The sequence below is a fragment of the Labrus mixtus genome, chromosome 1 (assembly GCF_963584025.1).
Source record: "Labrus mixtus chromosome 1, fLabMix1.1, whole genome shotgun sequence".
NCBI classification, from domain to species: Eukaryota; Metazoa; Chordata; class Actinopteri; order Labriformes; family Labridae; genus Labrus; species Labrus mixtus.
The window spans coordinates 24,409,356-24,423,980 of NC_083612.1; the positions used below are offsets into that span (position 1 = coordinate 24,409,356).

Below are 14,625 nucleotides of genomic sequence, written 5' to 3' on the forward strand. Positions count from 1 at the left end.
ACCAGTGCAGTGAGGACTGCAGCCCACTCTACCAAATGAGCCAAATTTGCCCCAAAGATGGACGATTACATGTGGACTGCTGATGAATACTTTCAAATAGTATTCATGTGGCAACTCATGACACAGTTATGGGCCTCTGAATTCAGCAACCAAACACAAGCTGTGGAAGAGATTTTCACAACACAAGTTGAATTAGCAATAACAATGTTTAAAATAATCTTGCAGGTTATGGTTAGGAATCCTTGGATTCAAAATGATATACAAGTCAAAGAAATTATGAATTACCAACACAGCATGGGCCTACTTCAACCAGAGGTTAAAATATGCTTAATGCAACCAAATGGCCCTGTAAGTGTTATATGAAGCCTACATATTCTTCAATAATGTAGTCTGGTGCTTTAATGTGTTCACATCTCTTAATTCTGTAGCTGACAGCTCACGAGCAAGGTTAACATTTTGTTTCTATTTCTTGGTAGTTCTATAACACTGCAATATATTTATGAGCTTGCCATATGTTTTCATGGAAAATCAGATTCTGGTCTGCTAATAGCTGTGAAGTAGTTACAGTGGATGAAAAAAACTACAGTAATTCATCATAAAATCAAGTAGAAGTGTGAAGAAGCGAATTCATCTAGCTCAAACATGTCCATTCTCTACTGCTTGGGTACATTTCCAAAGGAAACTGCGCCCTCATGTGGACATTTTAACGAGTATGCAAACAGCTTACATCCTTAAATAGCCTTGGAAATTGAATCATTGCAGATATGCAACTTGTGCATTATTTCCAGTATCTTTGGGTTTATGTTTAGCACAGATTGATAACATGGCTGAGATGTAGGCTGGCCTAATCACATTTTCAAAAACAATATAGGCCTGTAGTGACTGAGAGCAGCCTAGCTGCAACATCAGCTTGTCCTTCTGTTTGTAATCACAAATAGATCTAACGGTGTAATAGCACAGTGCCACATGTTCTAACAAAGGGTTCACAGAGAAAGTATGACGAATCCTCCTGCAGGCTTCAAATGAACACGGTGGTCGGAATTGAACTCTGCGGTGACCACGTTTTGGAGGGCGGAGCCTGAGACGCCAGTCAGGAACCGCTCGAGCTGGAGTTCCTGGCAGGCTCGCGTAATCGTCTGAAATGGTAAAACGAAATGAGAAAGCAGGGTGCCTGTTGCGGAAGTGAGATGATAACATAACGGCGCCTCGACCAAATTGATCTCGCTGTTTGCTCTTGTCACCGGACTGCGATGCCGCCACAGCGAGTATTCCCCCTGCCGAGGCAACAATCCCTGCTGCTGCCTGCGGTCATCAACCCGTTTGTTCAAGACACCAAACTCACCAAAGCCGCTGTAATCAAAGTGAGTATGCTGTTTGGCTACAGTGGTCATATGATGGCAAGCTTTGAGGGAAGAACGCCGTTTATAGTCATCGCTTTCGGCCACACGGCTCACACACAGGCAGTGTGTTGAGCTGATGTGAGATTACACTCACACACAGGCTGCTGCTGTGTTACCACGGCCTGCATAATCTGCTGCACTGAGGCTTTCACAATCGGCTTGCAAAGCCTCGTTATGTGCAACAGAAACAATGAGATCCGTTATGTGCTTTTCTAGAAAGCCTCCCAAAGATGTGAATTTGCAGACTCGCGTAGCCTGTATTGCAGCTGTGAGAAGCGTCAGCAACAAAGGGTGTAGTTCTGACAGCAGATTTGACCCTTTATGGTAAAGGCCTGTTTCTCACTGTGTGTGTGTGTGCGTGTGTGTGTACCCTTTTCCATGCAGTGTGTCCTCCTGGGAATCTTCCTGGTCCCGGTTCGAGCCATCCTGATTTCCCTGGTTCTCATGGTGACATGGCCAGTGTCTGTTATCATAACCTTCAAGCATCCTCTGAAAGGAGCTGTGGAGCCAATGAGAGGATGGAGACGGTAATCAGGATACAAACACTATCCCTCGCATCATCTATAGATCCACACAAAACTAACAGGAACGATACAGGAAGTCAGCAGTGACATTGTTTTTTTCACTTCCTTAGCATATGGAGAAAAAAAAAACCCACTGTTACCATCATGTAAACACTGGTGAAGGAAGATTACATACATTATACATACATTGAGATTGAACTCAAATGTAAGGAGATTCACTGGACTAACACACAGAGTTTCTCTAAAGCCAGAAGCAGTGTGCTTCCTGGTTTCTTAAACTGGGCGGTAAAACACAGCAAAGGCAGCACAATCTCAAAATAATGGGTCTTGACATGACTGAAATGTGCAGGAGCATGCTCTGCAGCTGAATCATCTTTCTCTTGATCATATCTGCACCACATGCTTTACTTAAGCTCAGTGCTCAGGAAAGGAACAGTCACTGGTATAAGCAGACTTTATAAAAGGAAATGTGATTTATCTCTTAAATACCCCAAACCAATATATCAGCCAGTGGTTACTATTATCATCATGCAAACGAATGGGTAGGCACTGCTGTTATAATCAATGCATTATACATTTTCATTATATGCTCATATGTTGATTAAATGTAGAATATTGTATTGTTGGACTGTGTTTTTACCTCCGAGAAGCAGACAGTACAGCAAAGTAAACGACCCATATGTGTGAATACTAACAGCTGCTACACAGTTGTACTGATAACAGGATAAGTCCTGTTACATTGGACCATGGCTCTTATATGTATGACCATATATGGTGCTGGTGATGAAAATCGGAGCTTATCGTTTAAGCCATTTCAAGGTCAACCCTTTTACTGATTTGCTGTGAACAGGCCCAGATATTCTCATGGTGGTTAAAGCAAGGACACTTTGGACAAGATAAGTCAGTAGTTAACGTTTCACAGTTTGAGTTAGTCCTCTTCATCTTAAATGACAAATTACAAACTCTGATAAATGGTGTTGGGGATGTTTGTGTTGTTGATTCGAATGCGTCCCTGTTACTAGTAAAGGCTTGTACAGCAGGTCACATTGAGATAAACACTTAACTCTCCTGGCGCTGATGGCCTAGCGGTTAGGTCGTGCCCCATGTAAAGAGGCAACAGTCACCAAATTTGGCAGCCCAGGTTCAAGTCCAACCTGAGGCTCCTTTCCCACTGTCTCACTCTACTGAGCTGAGCGTTAACAACTGGGGCTTTAAGACGAGTATACTTGAATGGTGTTGGAGAGGTTGTAAAAAAAAAAAGGACTGGTAATGGAACATGTGTGTTACTCTTTGTTGATGCGTGCCTTTTTTTTCAGAAGTCAATATTTAAGTGATAATAACTATTATTTCCTGTAAATGTATAATGCATTGATTATAACAGCAGTGCCTACCCATTCGTTTGCATGATGATAATAGTAACCACTGGCTGATATATTGGTTTGGGGTATTTAAGAGATAAATCACATTTCCTTTTATAAAGTCTGCTTATACCAGTGACTGTTCCTTTCCTGAGTACTGAGCTTAAGTAAAGCATGTGGTGCAGATATGATCAAGAGAAAGATGATTCAGCTGCAGGGAGCTTCTTTACATTTTGATAGTTTTTGATATTTAGTGATTGTGCAGGGAGCTGCCTCATCTCAAAACAACATTATGCTGCTCCAGTTTTGTGTCTCATTGAGCCAAAGGGCTGATGCTGATTGGAAATATATCAAGTTTTTTACACTCTGGACTTTTAAGGGTTACACATCAACATTCAAAATGTTATCACACACTAAACTATGACTTCATACACTTTTGTCTTGACTTTGGGGAAGTAGCTGATTAAGGCAAACAGATTTTTATCTTTATGGGGGGGGCAGGAAAGTGGTGAGAGAATGGTGCAACTCTTCCTGTTTAACGTTTCCACTTTGCAATCACACAACTGCATGTCTGATATCGTTCAGACTTTTACAGGAAGAGCCACACAGACTCCTTCACAGACTTTCACATGTGTATGACCACTTACCTCCTCTGTAAACATTATGCCGGTAAATATCCAGTGTTTCGCGGCCGATTGATGATGCTCGTTTGTGTACGTACGAGCACGTATGACGAGCACGCGAGGGAGAGCGAGCCGCAGGTTACTGGTGCCGTTCGCCAAAATGGCCATGCGGTATCGCTACAAACGCAGTGTTTTTGAAAGTTACATATAGCCCCTTTAAATAATGAGTTCTTGTAAATCAATCATCATCTGTAACATTCTGTTTTTCTCCAGGTTCATGTGTCGGAGAGTGATGGCCGCCTTGGGGAGGGCTTACTACTTCTGCATGGGTTTCAGAGTGGTGATTAAGGGCAAGCAGGTCAACAGCAGCGAGGCGCCCATCCTGGCCGTGGCCCCCCACTCCACTTTTTTTGATGGCATTGTGTGTATTGTTGCTGGCCTGCCCTCCACCGTCTCTCGTGTAGAAAACCTGGCTACACCCATCTTTGGCAGTAAGACACATTCTGTTTGCTCAGTTCTATGCTACAGGCTGTAGGGGATTATGTGTCAATGTGAGCTTTCCTGTTCCTCTACGTCGGGCGTGTGGGGGTGTGTGTGAGCTTGTGAAAACACTGATATGTGTGAAACATGTTTTTCATTTTATTTATGTGCCATATGGTGACACCACAGGGCTGGTTTAATTTCTAACTGCTGTTTAATAATGTTCCTGTCAGTTCCTGTTTGTATTTAATGAAATGGCCCTACCCTGTTTGATTGTTTATTACTAATAAACCTAAGCTATAGCTCCAAGGACGTCACATGAAATGATCAGAGGGAAATATGACTAAAAAAAAAAAGTACTTTCTCTTTTAGGGTTGTGAGGTAATGTGTGTGTGTGTGTGTGTTTTCCCACCCTGTAGGGTTTGTGCGCTGTCTTCAGCCTGTGCTGGTGTCCAGGAAGGACCCAGATTCCAGGAAGAATACAATCCAAGAGATCGACAGCAGAGCCAAGTCAGGGGGCCACTGGCCTCAGGTCAGTCACAACAACATCAACAACAAAAACAAGCGGACACTACCTCATATTTGACTGGTATCAGCACAGATCAAACTCAGTGCTTGTCAGCTGAGAAAAGCTCAGGAGCTCAGGATGGTAGTTTGGTTTCAAGTGAAGTAATTGTATTCATAGTTTAATTACTTAACCATATCAAAGAGTGAGCTAACCTGCACATACCATTGGAATAAATAAATGTCGGATTGTATAATTCAATGTTTATTTAACCTTTGTATGCATCAGAATCATAACATTGTATTAACCATACAAAAATGACACAGCATGTCTTTGTTGTTTTTATTCACTCACAATGCTTTGTTCCTCAGGTCCTCATATTTCCAGAGGGAACGTGTACAAATCGTTCATGTCTAATAACTTTCAAACAAGGTGAGATATTTCAAATTTGATGTCATGTGGTTTTAACAGCTTTTGGTATGCGCCAAAACGTGTCAAATACAATAAAAAATAAATTGACTATGACTTAGCTTATGTTCAAAAGCTGGTTTTCAGGGAGATGCATGAATGACTTTGATTTTTTTCCTCAGCGTACATTTGTTCACTGTGACACATTTTGTTCTGGTGCTTCCTATCTCTAGGTGCCTTTATCCCAGGGGTCCCTGTGCAGCCTATACTTATGAGGTATCCCAATAAACTGGTGAGTGACTGATGGAACACAGATTTGATACATTTCACCTCAAATCTTCACAGAGGACATGCTGTTCACTACTAGACTCAGGAGACAGTTAATATGTAGATGGAAACAAAGATAAAATTCATCCAATTGGGGAAGAGAATGCGCACTTACAGCATTAAATCATTTCTTTAATAAAGCAAAAAATGTATGGAGTTATCAGTTACTGCCCATCCGCATATCTTTAAGGTCTTGTTTATAGCCTCTCATGTTGTTGGGTGTACTAAATTGTAAAACTAAATAATAATCCATCACTAAAGAAAGCTTTATGTCATACTGTCACTATGAGATGAACTGTATCACGTAACCTGATTTATATACCTTTTTTCCTTCCCAGTTCTAACTTTTAATGAAGGTTTTTCTTGTTGAATATTTTCCCCCTTTCAGGACACAGTGTCTTGGACTTGGCAGGGTTTCGGCGCGTAAGTATTCTGTATACAGCGGGTTATCTTAAAAGGTTTCTCATGTTTCATTAATGCTTTTGTGAAAGTGGTGTCTGCTGCTTCTTTTTCAAAGTCAGTACACACCATTAGAACATAAAAGAGCCTCGTTGTTGCTTCATATTTCTAAAACTGTTGCTACTGTTGGATCAACATATTTAACTGACTGTTCTGCTTGTGTTGCGTGTAGGATGAAACTGCTACTTTTGACTCTGTGCCAGCTGTACACCACTGTAGAGATAGAGGTAAATGAACTTCTCCAAGCCTACATCTATATATAATGGCAAAGAAACATTTCATCTTTTCATTTTCTTCTAGATATTCATAATGATCAACGCACTTGTAAAAAAAAAAAAAACCCATGAAGAATCAAAAATTAAGCATTTTCATGTCATTCATCCTCATTCGTAATTTGTTTTATGTGCAATTTGTAGTGAAATCCAACGACAGACAGCGTGTCATATCGGAGAACATGATTATTTTAGCTGTGCAGGAGGGATCAGTGCCACTCTGCTGTTAAGTTGTAGCAAAGACAACTAAGTGGTAAACATTTGCAACTATGTCATTTTTCCTTTTTTTTTTTTTTTTACAGTTCTTGCCACCACATATCCCCACAGAGGAGGAGAAGAAAACCCCTTCTCTGTTTGCGAGCAGAGTGCGAGACTCTATGGCCCAGTAAGAGTTCATCTGTCTTAATTCATCATGGCATTCTACAGTGCACGACTTAAGCATGCAGTACAATAAACTATGAATTACAAGCAGAAGTATACATGCCACTGAAAAAAACAAATACAATTATCACACATGTACATGTATGTTAATGAAAGAACATCATAGCTGGTGAGTCTTGGTGTATATTGAGTTTACTATGATGGTGAAAATTTGAATTCAGCAGAGAGAACATATGCCCGCATGCAAATACCACAAAATGTTTTGACACATTGTGAGTAAATACAAACTTTTTGTGACACTCAAAGTGTGTGTGTGCTTCTCATCTCTCTGCTGTTTTGTGTATTGATGTGATCTGCGTATGAATAGCCCTCTTTTTCGTTCATTTTTTTTTCCTGTGAATTTGAATTCAACCAATATTTTTGAATTTATTACAGACTTGAATAGCTTTATTGTATAGCTGGTCTGGTTAGTGCACTCCTTTTTATCTGTGGTATCTCTGCATTTCCCCCTGGCCTTGTTTTCCATCTCTTTACAGTTATACTTAATTAACTGTGTACTGGGTATGCAAACTGTCTGCTTTCAGAGCTTTGGGAGTGCCAGTCACAGATCACACGTATGAGGACTGTCGTCTGATGATTTCAGCTGGCGAGCTGACGCTGCCCATGGAGGCAGGCCTGGTTGAGTTCACCAAAATAAGCCGGAAACTCAAGTAAGCACATTTCACTTCCAAACAGTTTTGGCATTACCAGGCAGTGACATTAAACGGTGCTAAATGTGGCTCTTTGTCCCCTGCTCCCTCAGTATGAAGTGGGACAACTTGAGGAAGGAGCTAGAGGGCTTCTCAGCTATGGCCTGCTCGTGTAAAGGAGGGCGGATCACTATCGAGGAGTTTGCCAGATTCCTGAAGCTATCCATCAGCCCGGCACTTGAGGAGCTGTTTGCACTGTTTGACAGAGTGAGGGACACGCTAATCAAATATGAACTTTTTGTATAGCCAGAACGACTTTTAACAACTGAACAGTAAGGATTGGCTCTGACTCACATAGAAGGAAAAGCTCTACACATGTATTAGTAGAGTACAGAATGTGAAACCCTCTTATAATGAAATTTATAGAATATTTCAATCGTATAATGGCAGCTTGATTTGAGTTTACCAGCTTAGAGGATTTCATAGTGCCAGCTGGATTTATACAGCCTTAAGGAGGAAAATGATCCAAGTAGTTTGGCCTCCTTCCCTGGTATGTGAACCAAAGGTTTGAGTAGGAGTGGCCTAAAAGCAGAAAAACAACTACCAACATTTAATCCAGAGTGTCTCTTTTTTTCATTAGAAAAAGTACTTCATACTGTACCACAAAGAATTACACCCTGTATACATCAGCGTCATCATACTACAGTCCAAGTTTCCCATACTCTATCTCTCAACTCAAGTATTTGTATTGCTGTCGCTTTGACCCCCGTCTAGAACGGAGATGGCACCATAGACTTCAGAGAGTATGTCATTGGTTTGACCATCCTGTGTCGACCAGCTAACACTGAAGAGGTTCTTGTAATGGCTTTCAAGGTAAGAGTCATATCCCGACATTGCTGTGCTTCTTATAGGGTCTGAAAAAAAGATACAGTATTGTGTACTGAATATAAATAATCACAGTAGAAATATTTGTAACCCTGTATCTACAACTTTTGTATGATGTGGTCTTTTTATTTTTTATAAACTATACATTTTGTGTATGTATGAATATTTATATTACAATGAAAAAAGAGCTGGATGCAAGAAGAAACACGATGTCAGCTCAATGGCTCTGCCTGCAGTTGATAGTAGAGCCCAGCAGACAGAAGCCTTGCTGGAGGAGGAACAGAGGCAGCCTTCAGAGAGGCTTGGATAATGTCAACGTAACAATGTGTGTCTGTTGAGGAAACATGGAGTCACTTTGCCGGCCATAAGGACAAATGTGATTTTGTACAAACCGTTCTTTTGTTTATTTAATGTTGCTGGAACGTTATTTTTGTCCAATTTAGCATCAGCAAAAACATTTTCTAGCATTTTTTTTTTTGACCCACCTACACATTTTCACACTTTGCATGTAAAGGAAAAATAAAAGTTATCGAAACATTTGTTAAGTGAACTGTATATTACTGTGTCTCTGCAGCTGTTTGATATAGACGAGGATGACAAGATCACTCGAGAGGAGTTTACTGCCCTGCTGCGCTCAGCTCTGGGTGTGTCAGATCTCAACATGGCTAAGCTCTTCAAGGAGATTGATGCTGATGGCTCCGGTTTCATCACCTTCAGTGAGTACTTTGAAAACAAACATCAAATGCCAGGCTATGTTTTAGTGTTTTTGTATCTGTTTTAGTTTCCAACCAGGTTGTATTTCACAATGTTACTTCCTTTACTCTTCGCTACACTTTGGTGAATAACCTTCTCTGTGTTTTGTCAGATGAATTTCAAGCCTTTGCCACGACGCACCCGGAGTATGCCAAACTCTTCACCACCTATCTTGAGCTTCAGAGATACCAGGCCATTCAGGAGGCGTGTCCAGGTGATCTCCAACTGTCCGGTCAGACCAGTTCAGAAGAAAATCAGGAAGACAGCACCTCTGACAAAAAAGATGACTGATATTGAGGACGACTGTGAACCTCGCTGAGAGACTGAACTCTTATCCGAGAGGGGAAAATGCAAATGTGTTATCAGCCCTCCAACGAATGAATATAAGCAAAATCAAGTCACGTGTCACTGCGGAGCCATGTTATAGGTTGTGTGCTTGCCTTTTTAAAGACGTTTTTTAGAGTGCTGCCATTACATTTTAGTGCCTTATAGATTTTAAAGAAATCTTCCCTGAGCTACTGCACAAGACATGTAGTTTTTTCATCCTTACATTTTTTTTTGTGTGTGAATGTTGATGTGTCCGCACAAAAAAGAAAACAAAAAAAAACTAATGAAAAGCTAATCATATGATTAATATATGTCTGAACTCACATGCACGCTCAGTGTTTTAACTATATGAACCCTACAATGTTTAGATTTCTAATGTTAGTGACAGTGTGTTTATGATGAATTCAATACTTTCTTCACATTATTGTTAACTGCCTCACCATGTTTCTGCCTTGGATCCATCCCTCTCTTTGCCCTGAGCTTACCCTTGCTTGGACTGAAATGAACATAGCTTTGTGTGTCTCTTTTTGTCTTTGTGAACCTTTGTATATGACTGAAAAAAAAAATGCCAAACACACATCTCTTTAAATATAAGCAAACACTCCTTGTGCTTCTGTGTTGCCGTATAATTAGTGTACAGTGTACTTTATTAAGATCTTTCCAATCTGGCAACCCACAGATGTTCTGTATAAAAACTATGTCCATGAAGAGCATACACGCTAGCACATTAGTTTTTTCTCCCCCCCCCCCCCCCCCCAGCGCTCAGGGACACAGACCTTGTAAGACGGCTGTATAATTAGCCAGAGGTTTGCTTTGCATGTGTATCCATTTGCATTTCTACTGAAGCCTGTTGTTGCTGAGACAGCAGAGTGTCTGCACAGTTTTAAGTTTACTAAAGCAAATGAACCACTGAAAATAGAGCAATTTGTGAGCAAAAAGCCAACAGTGCTGCTTCACAACATTGTATTCCAGCGGGGTGTACTTTTAGATTAACTAGCAGCGCTGTTATTATTTTACCATGTGCTTTTGCAATTATGTGATTTTCTTTTTCTATTTTTGTTAACACTGCAAAAAATTTGCTTTGTAAAATAAAACAACACAATTTTAACTCTTGCATGTGTTATTAGATGCACTAGTATGTAAATTATTAACAACTTTCAAAGAGATTTTTTCTAATGAGGTGACTATTGGCTTAAATCTAATTCTCAAAACCTCCACAAGAGGGCAGCACTTACCTGTTACTTTTCCACTGTGTGTTTCTGTGCTAGTTGTAAATTCCAGCTTGATTTGTATTACTTTTGTTCATGTCGGCCTTTACAACTTAGGGCTACACAACCATGAGGTTTATGTTTTTATAGGATTAGACAGACATCCAAACTTAAGGTGGATTCTGATGTTGTTGAGGAATTTGTTTTTTTATTTTTCCTTGTTGGTTTTAGGACTGTGATGCTGAACATGAAATAACTTTAAATTAATCAAGAGCTCAACACATATTTAAATGAATACAAATGTCACAATTTATCATGTACGAACACCAGCTCTAAAAGAAAAGATTGTATACATATAGATCATTTCTGTTGTCTTAATACTTTCATGGCAGCAGGGAAATTATACATATGTTTTTTTGAAAAAAAAAAACATATTGGCATTATTTTTAAGAAGATTGCTGTGCTATAAACATTCCATTATTCTGCACTTCAGACAACTGTGTGGGTTTGATCATTTTGCTTTTATGTGAACCATCTTGTTTTCATGGATAATAATTCTGAAAGTCTTCCATTCTGTATCTTGAGTGTGTGTTAATAAAGATACAGATCCTGAAAAAGATCCTAGCAATGTGAATGTTTGTCTTTGTTCTAACACATTTTTATCTGTGTGATTTTTCTCTGAATATCATTAGTGTAAAACTGAAGTACATACACATGCTTCTTAACATCTTAATAGTCCCACAAATATGTGATTCACCTGCTTATTGGTCATAGGGGTTGCTTTGAAGATAAATTCATTCTGAATTAATTAATTCCCCCTCTGATCTGGAAGTTCAAATGTAACATGAACCAAGGTATTCCATTCTGAATACGACTGAGGTGAATGTGCTCACACACTAACAGACAGTCAGTGAGACACAAGAATCGCAGGCTCCTTGTACACAGAGGGGGCTGAAATAAATGATTGAGAGTGGGACGCTTCATTAAATGCCCGCTGTTAGACAAACTGTGATTACCAGCTGTTATTTCCACCTTCAATTTGTTTTAACCTTTTCAAACGTACAGAGGCTCATTTCATTTTAATCAAAATTGATGAGATGGCATGGAATCAATTAAATCACATTGTTTCCTCGCTTGCAATGCGACTCCTTCCCTACCCACAGCTCTGGCTTTCCTATCTGGTCCCACACCGCTCCATCCTCCCTCTTTAGTCTGCATGGCTGTTGTATATTGCATCCATTTCAGGCCTGCCTGCGGGCTGATCCTGTCGCAGTAGATTGCAGGAGATATGTGTTGCTAATCGAATTTTGTCTCCTTGGGACCTGAGTGAGTGAGCAGCCTCTGTTTGTGGACCCGGGCTGGACACAGGCCTTGCACGGATGGGGGGACTCACCATGCCGGACTTCAAGGAAAGGTCAGGAGTGACAGGCCTCGCTGTTAAATGAATGTGACACTACTCGTTGCCTCCGTTTAACCAGGTGGGCAAAATCAGGACGAGTCCCAGCTGAGTTCCAAGTCGGCCATGTTTTAGGTTTTTTTTCTAATTAAAGGTTATTTCACCTTAAGTACATTTCAGACAGCTTGCCTTTTGGAGGAGAAACACTGTTTACATTGAGACACATCTCCTTATATGTTAACTACTGATGTTATAAAAACAAGTTTTCCATCTTGTAAAACAGTCTATACAGACTTTACCTTAGCAGCAAGCTTCACCTGCATGCCAGCAACACACAAAAAAAGACTGATTGTCAGTGCAATCATTCAACAGAGGTGGATAGTAATTGTTTATTTGCTGCAAGGATATTTCATAAATGTTATGCTAGAGGAAGAATGCAATGCTATTTTGGCCCAATGCTTCTATAGAATAGATCTTCCTGCTTATAACAACAGGATACCTGGGAGTGTATATACTGTGGTGACCCCCTCCTTTGTCCTGTATGACAAATACAGATGTATGGCTTCAAGCATTCAGAGCGGTCTGCTTTAGGGTTAGAAAAGTGCTGACACGAGGACTTAAACAAGGACTTTAATAATTAAGGTAGAGGCATAGTACCTTAATATTCATATTATAATGCCTTAATAATAATTAGGTATTATGTAACATGTTAGCATATGATGCTATCATTGACCAAAGAATTCAAACACAAGATACTAAGCTCTTCCATTACACCTATTGTTCAGATATCAGACTGTTTTAAGTTCCTTGACAGTAAGATATATGTCAAAGCTCACACTATACCTGTTAGGTAATTAGATTAACTCAAATATTTCCAACAGTTATTAAAGCCAGAGAAATCCTTTATTTTATAGTTGTAATGGGACGCGTCTTGTCGTGGCGGCCGCCATGACAGACACAGCATGTTTATCATTGTCGTGGAAACACCGGGTGTTAAGTCAAAGACAGCTACATAAGGAAGCAGGAACTGATACTGAAAGCTGCATTATGTTGCTGTATGTGCTGCTGTCATAACTTAATGTAAATCATACTTGGATGCATTAGCTCGTCTGTAAACATATTCTCTTCCTCAGGTGAGTTTCGCCCGTTTGTCTTGACTTTATGGTCGTTCGTTTTCATTGAAGGTGAAGTGGCGAGAATCACTTTGTTGATTCCAAAACCAGCCTCGAAGTCATCTTTTGTTATTTTTTTTGACAGAGAGCCCACTGACGGTGGAATTAATACTATTTTTTCACAACAAGACACCAACCAAGATAAATTAATAATTAATAATTGTGCGAAGCTACTTGGCAATAAACCAGATTTTTGTTTACAAAAATGTGCCTTTAATTTGGAAAACATTCATTTGAAAGACCTAGATTTGTCTGCTGTGCTGATCAGATATGTCTTCTTATCAACTGCTCAGTGAAATAAACATAACTTTACTAAGAAATAGATGTTAGGAGGAGAGCTGATTTTATACACATTCATGATCACACACGCACAGACGGACATGTCTTGCACCACCTTTGACTCCTGAAGGCTCAGGCCTGGCAAGCCGTCTCCTCCAGCTCCTCGGGGAGTTCCTCCAAACCTCATTGTTATGTTTCCTTATCGCACCAGATGACACCTTGTTGATTTTGTCTCTGCTATTATTCTCTCAGGAAAGTGATTGTTCTTCATTTCCTGTGTGAGGGTTTATAGGAACAGTCAAGGTCCGGGTTAGGGCAAGGTTTTAGGGAACCGAATAAACCATCATTGGTCCGACGTCAGCATCTGCACCACAGGTTTGTTTCCTTCTTCAGTGTTTTGCTGGTTTCAGATTTGTGTGTTTGATTTAGTTCCAGATGGTTATTTGGATGATGGGCAACAACTTTTCCCAAGAAACATTCAAGGATGGGTCAGAGTAAGATTGGAGTATAAACAATCCCACACCTTTGTTGGACAGTCTCATGGAGGAGTCCTTTTTTCACAAACTAAATTCATTCCTCGGCATAGCGGGAGACAATAGAACATACTGTAACCTACATTTTCCCTTTTTTTAAATAATTCTTGGTACAAAGGGACAGAAAGTATTATGCCTTGCACTGTTTATATTTTTGCAGCTTCACATCTTACGCAACAGTTATTATTAACAGAGGACAAAATAGAAAATGTTAATATTGGATAAAAGTCTGGGTCTAATCTTTAGTCAGGATCCTACTTTGAAACTTTAAATCCATCACACACTTCCCCCCCGCACCCCCAATTCAAGCACTCTTAGAGTTCAAACATAAATCATGCCAATCGTCCTGCTGTCAAACCTCCCCTTTTAGTGCCCCCTAATTTTATCCACCGTTCAAACTCCACTTTTGTTTACCACCTATTGTGTTCCTTATTCACTAGTTGCTCTGGGACCAAAAGGGTGTGAACCACAAAAAGATAAAGTCTTTGATATATAGATAAAGGAGACTGCCAAGATAACAGAATTGTATTTTAAGCTTTTGGAGGACAATGGGATCACATACTTACAAAGTAGGAGGTGAGGTGCTACGGAGTTCATTTTTACTGCACCTTTTGCTGTTGGATATACACTAAATTTCCCAGATGTG

At 40.0% G+C, this 14,625-nt stretch overlaps 1 protein-coding gene across 1 annotated transcript; it reads left to right on the forward strand.

Moving 5' to 3' along the window:
* Nucleotides 1-1,077: 1,077 nt before the first annotated feature.
* On the forward strand, nucleotides 1,078-10,499 carry lpcat2 (lysophosphatidylcholine acyltransferase 2). Its single transcript, XM_061039192.1, has 14 exons — nucleotides 1,078-1,361; nucleotides 1,785-1,927; nucleotides 4,179-4,396; nucleotides 4,805-4,917; nucleotides 5,262-5,322; nucleotides 5,532-5,590; nucleotides 6,014-6,048; nucleotides 6,257-6,311; nucleotides 6,659-6,741; nucleotides 7,322-7,447; nucleotides 7,540-7,693; nucleotides 8,201-8,299; nucleotides 8,886-9,027; nucleotides 9,177-10,499. Exons 1-14 carry the CDS (start codon nucleotides 1,251-1,253, stop codon nucleotides 9,353-9,355), a joined length of 1,578 nt encoding a protein of 525 aa, XP_060895175.1. The 5' UTR covers nucleotides 1,078-1,250; the 3' UTR covers nucleotides 9,356-10,499.
* Nucleotides 10,500-14,625: the final 4,126 nt, after the last annotated feature.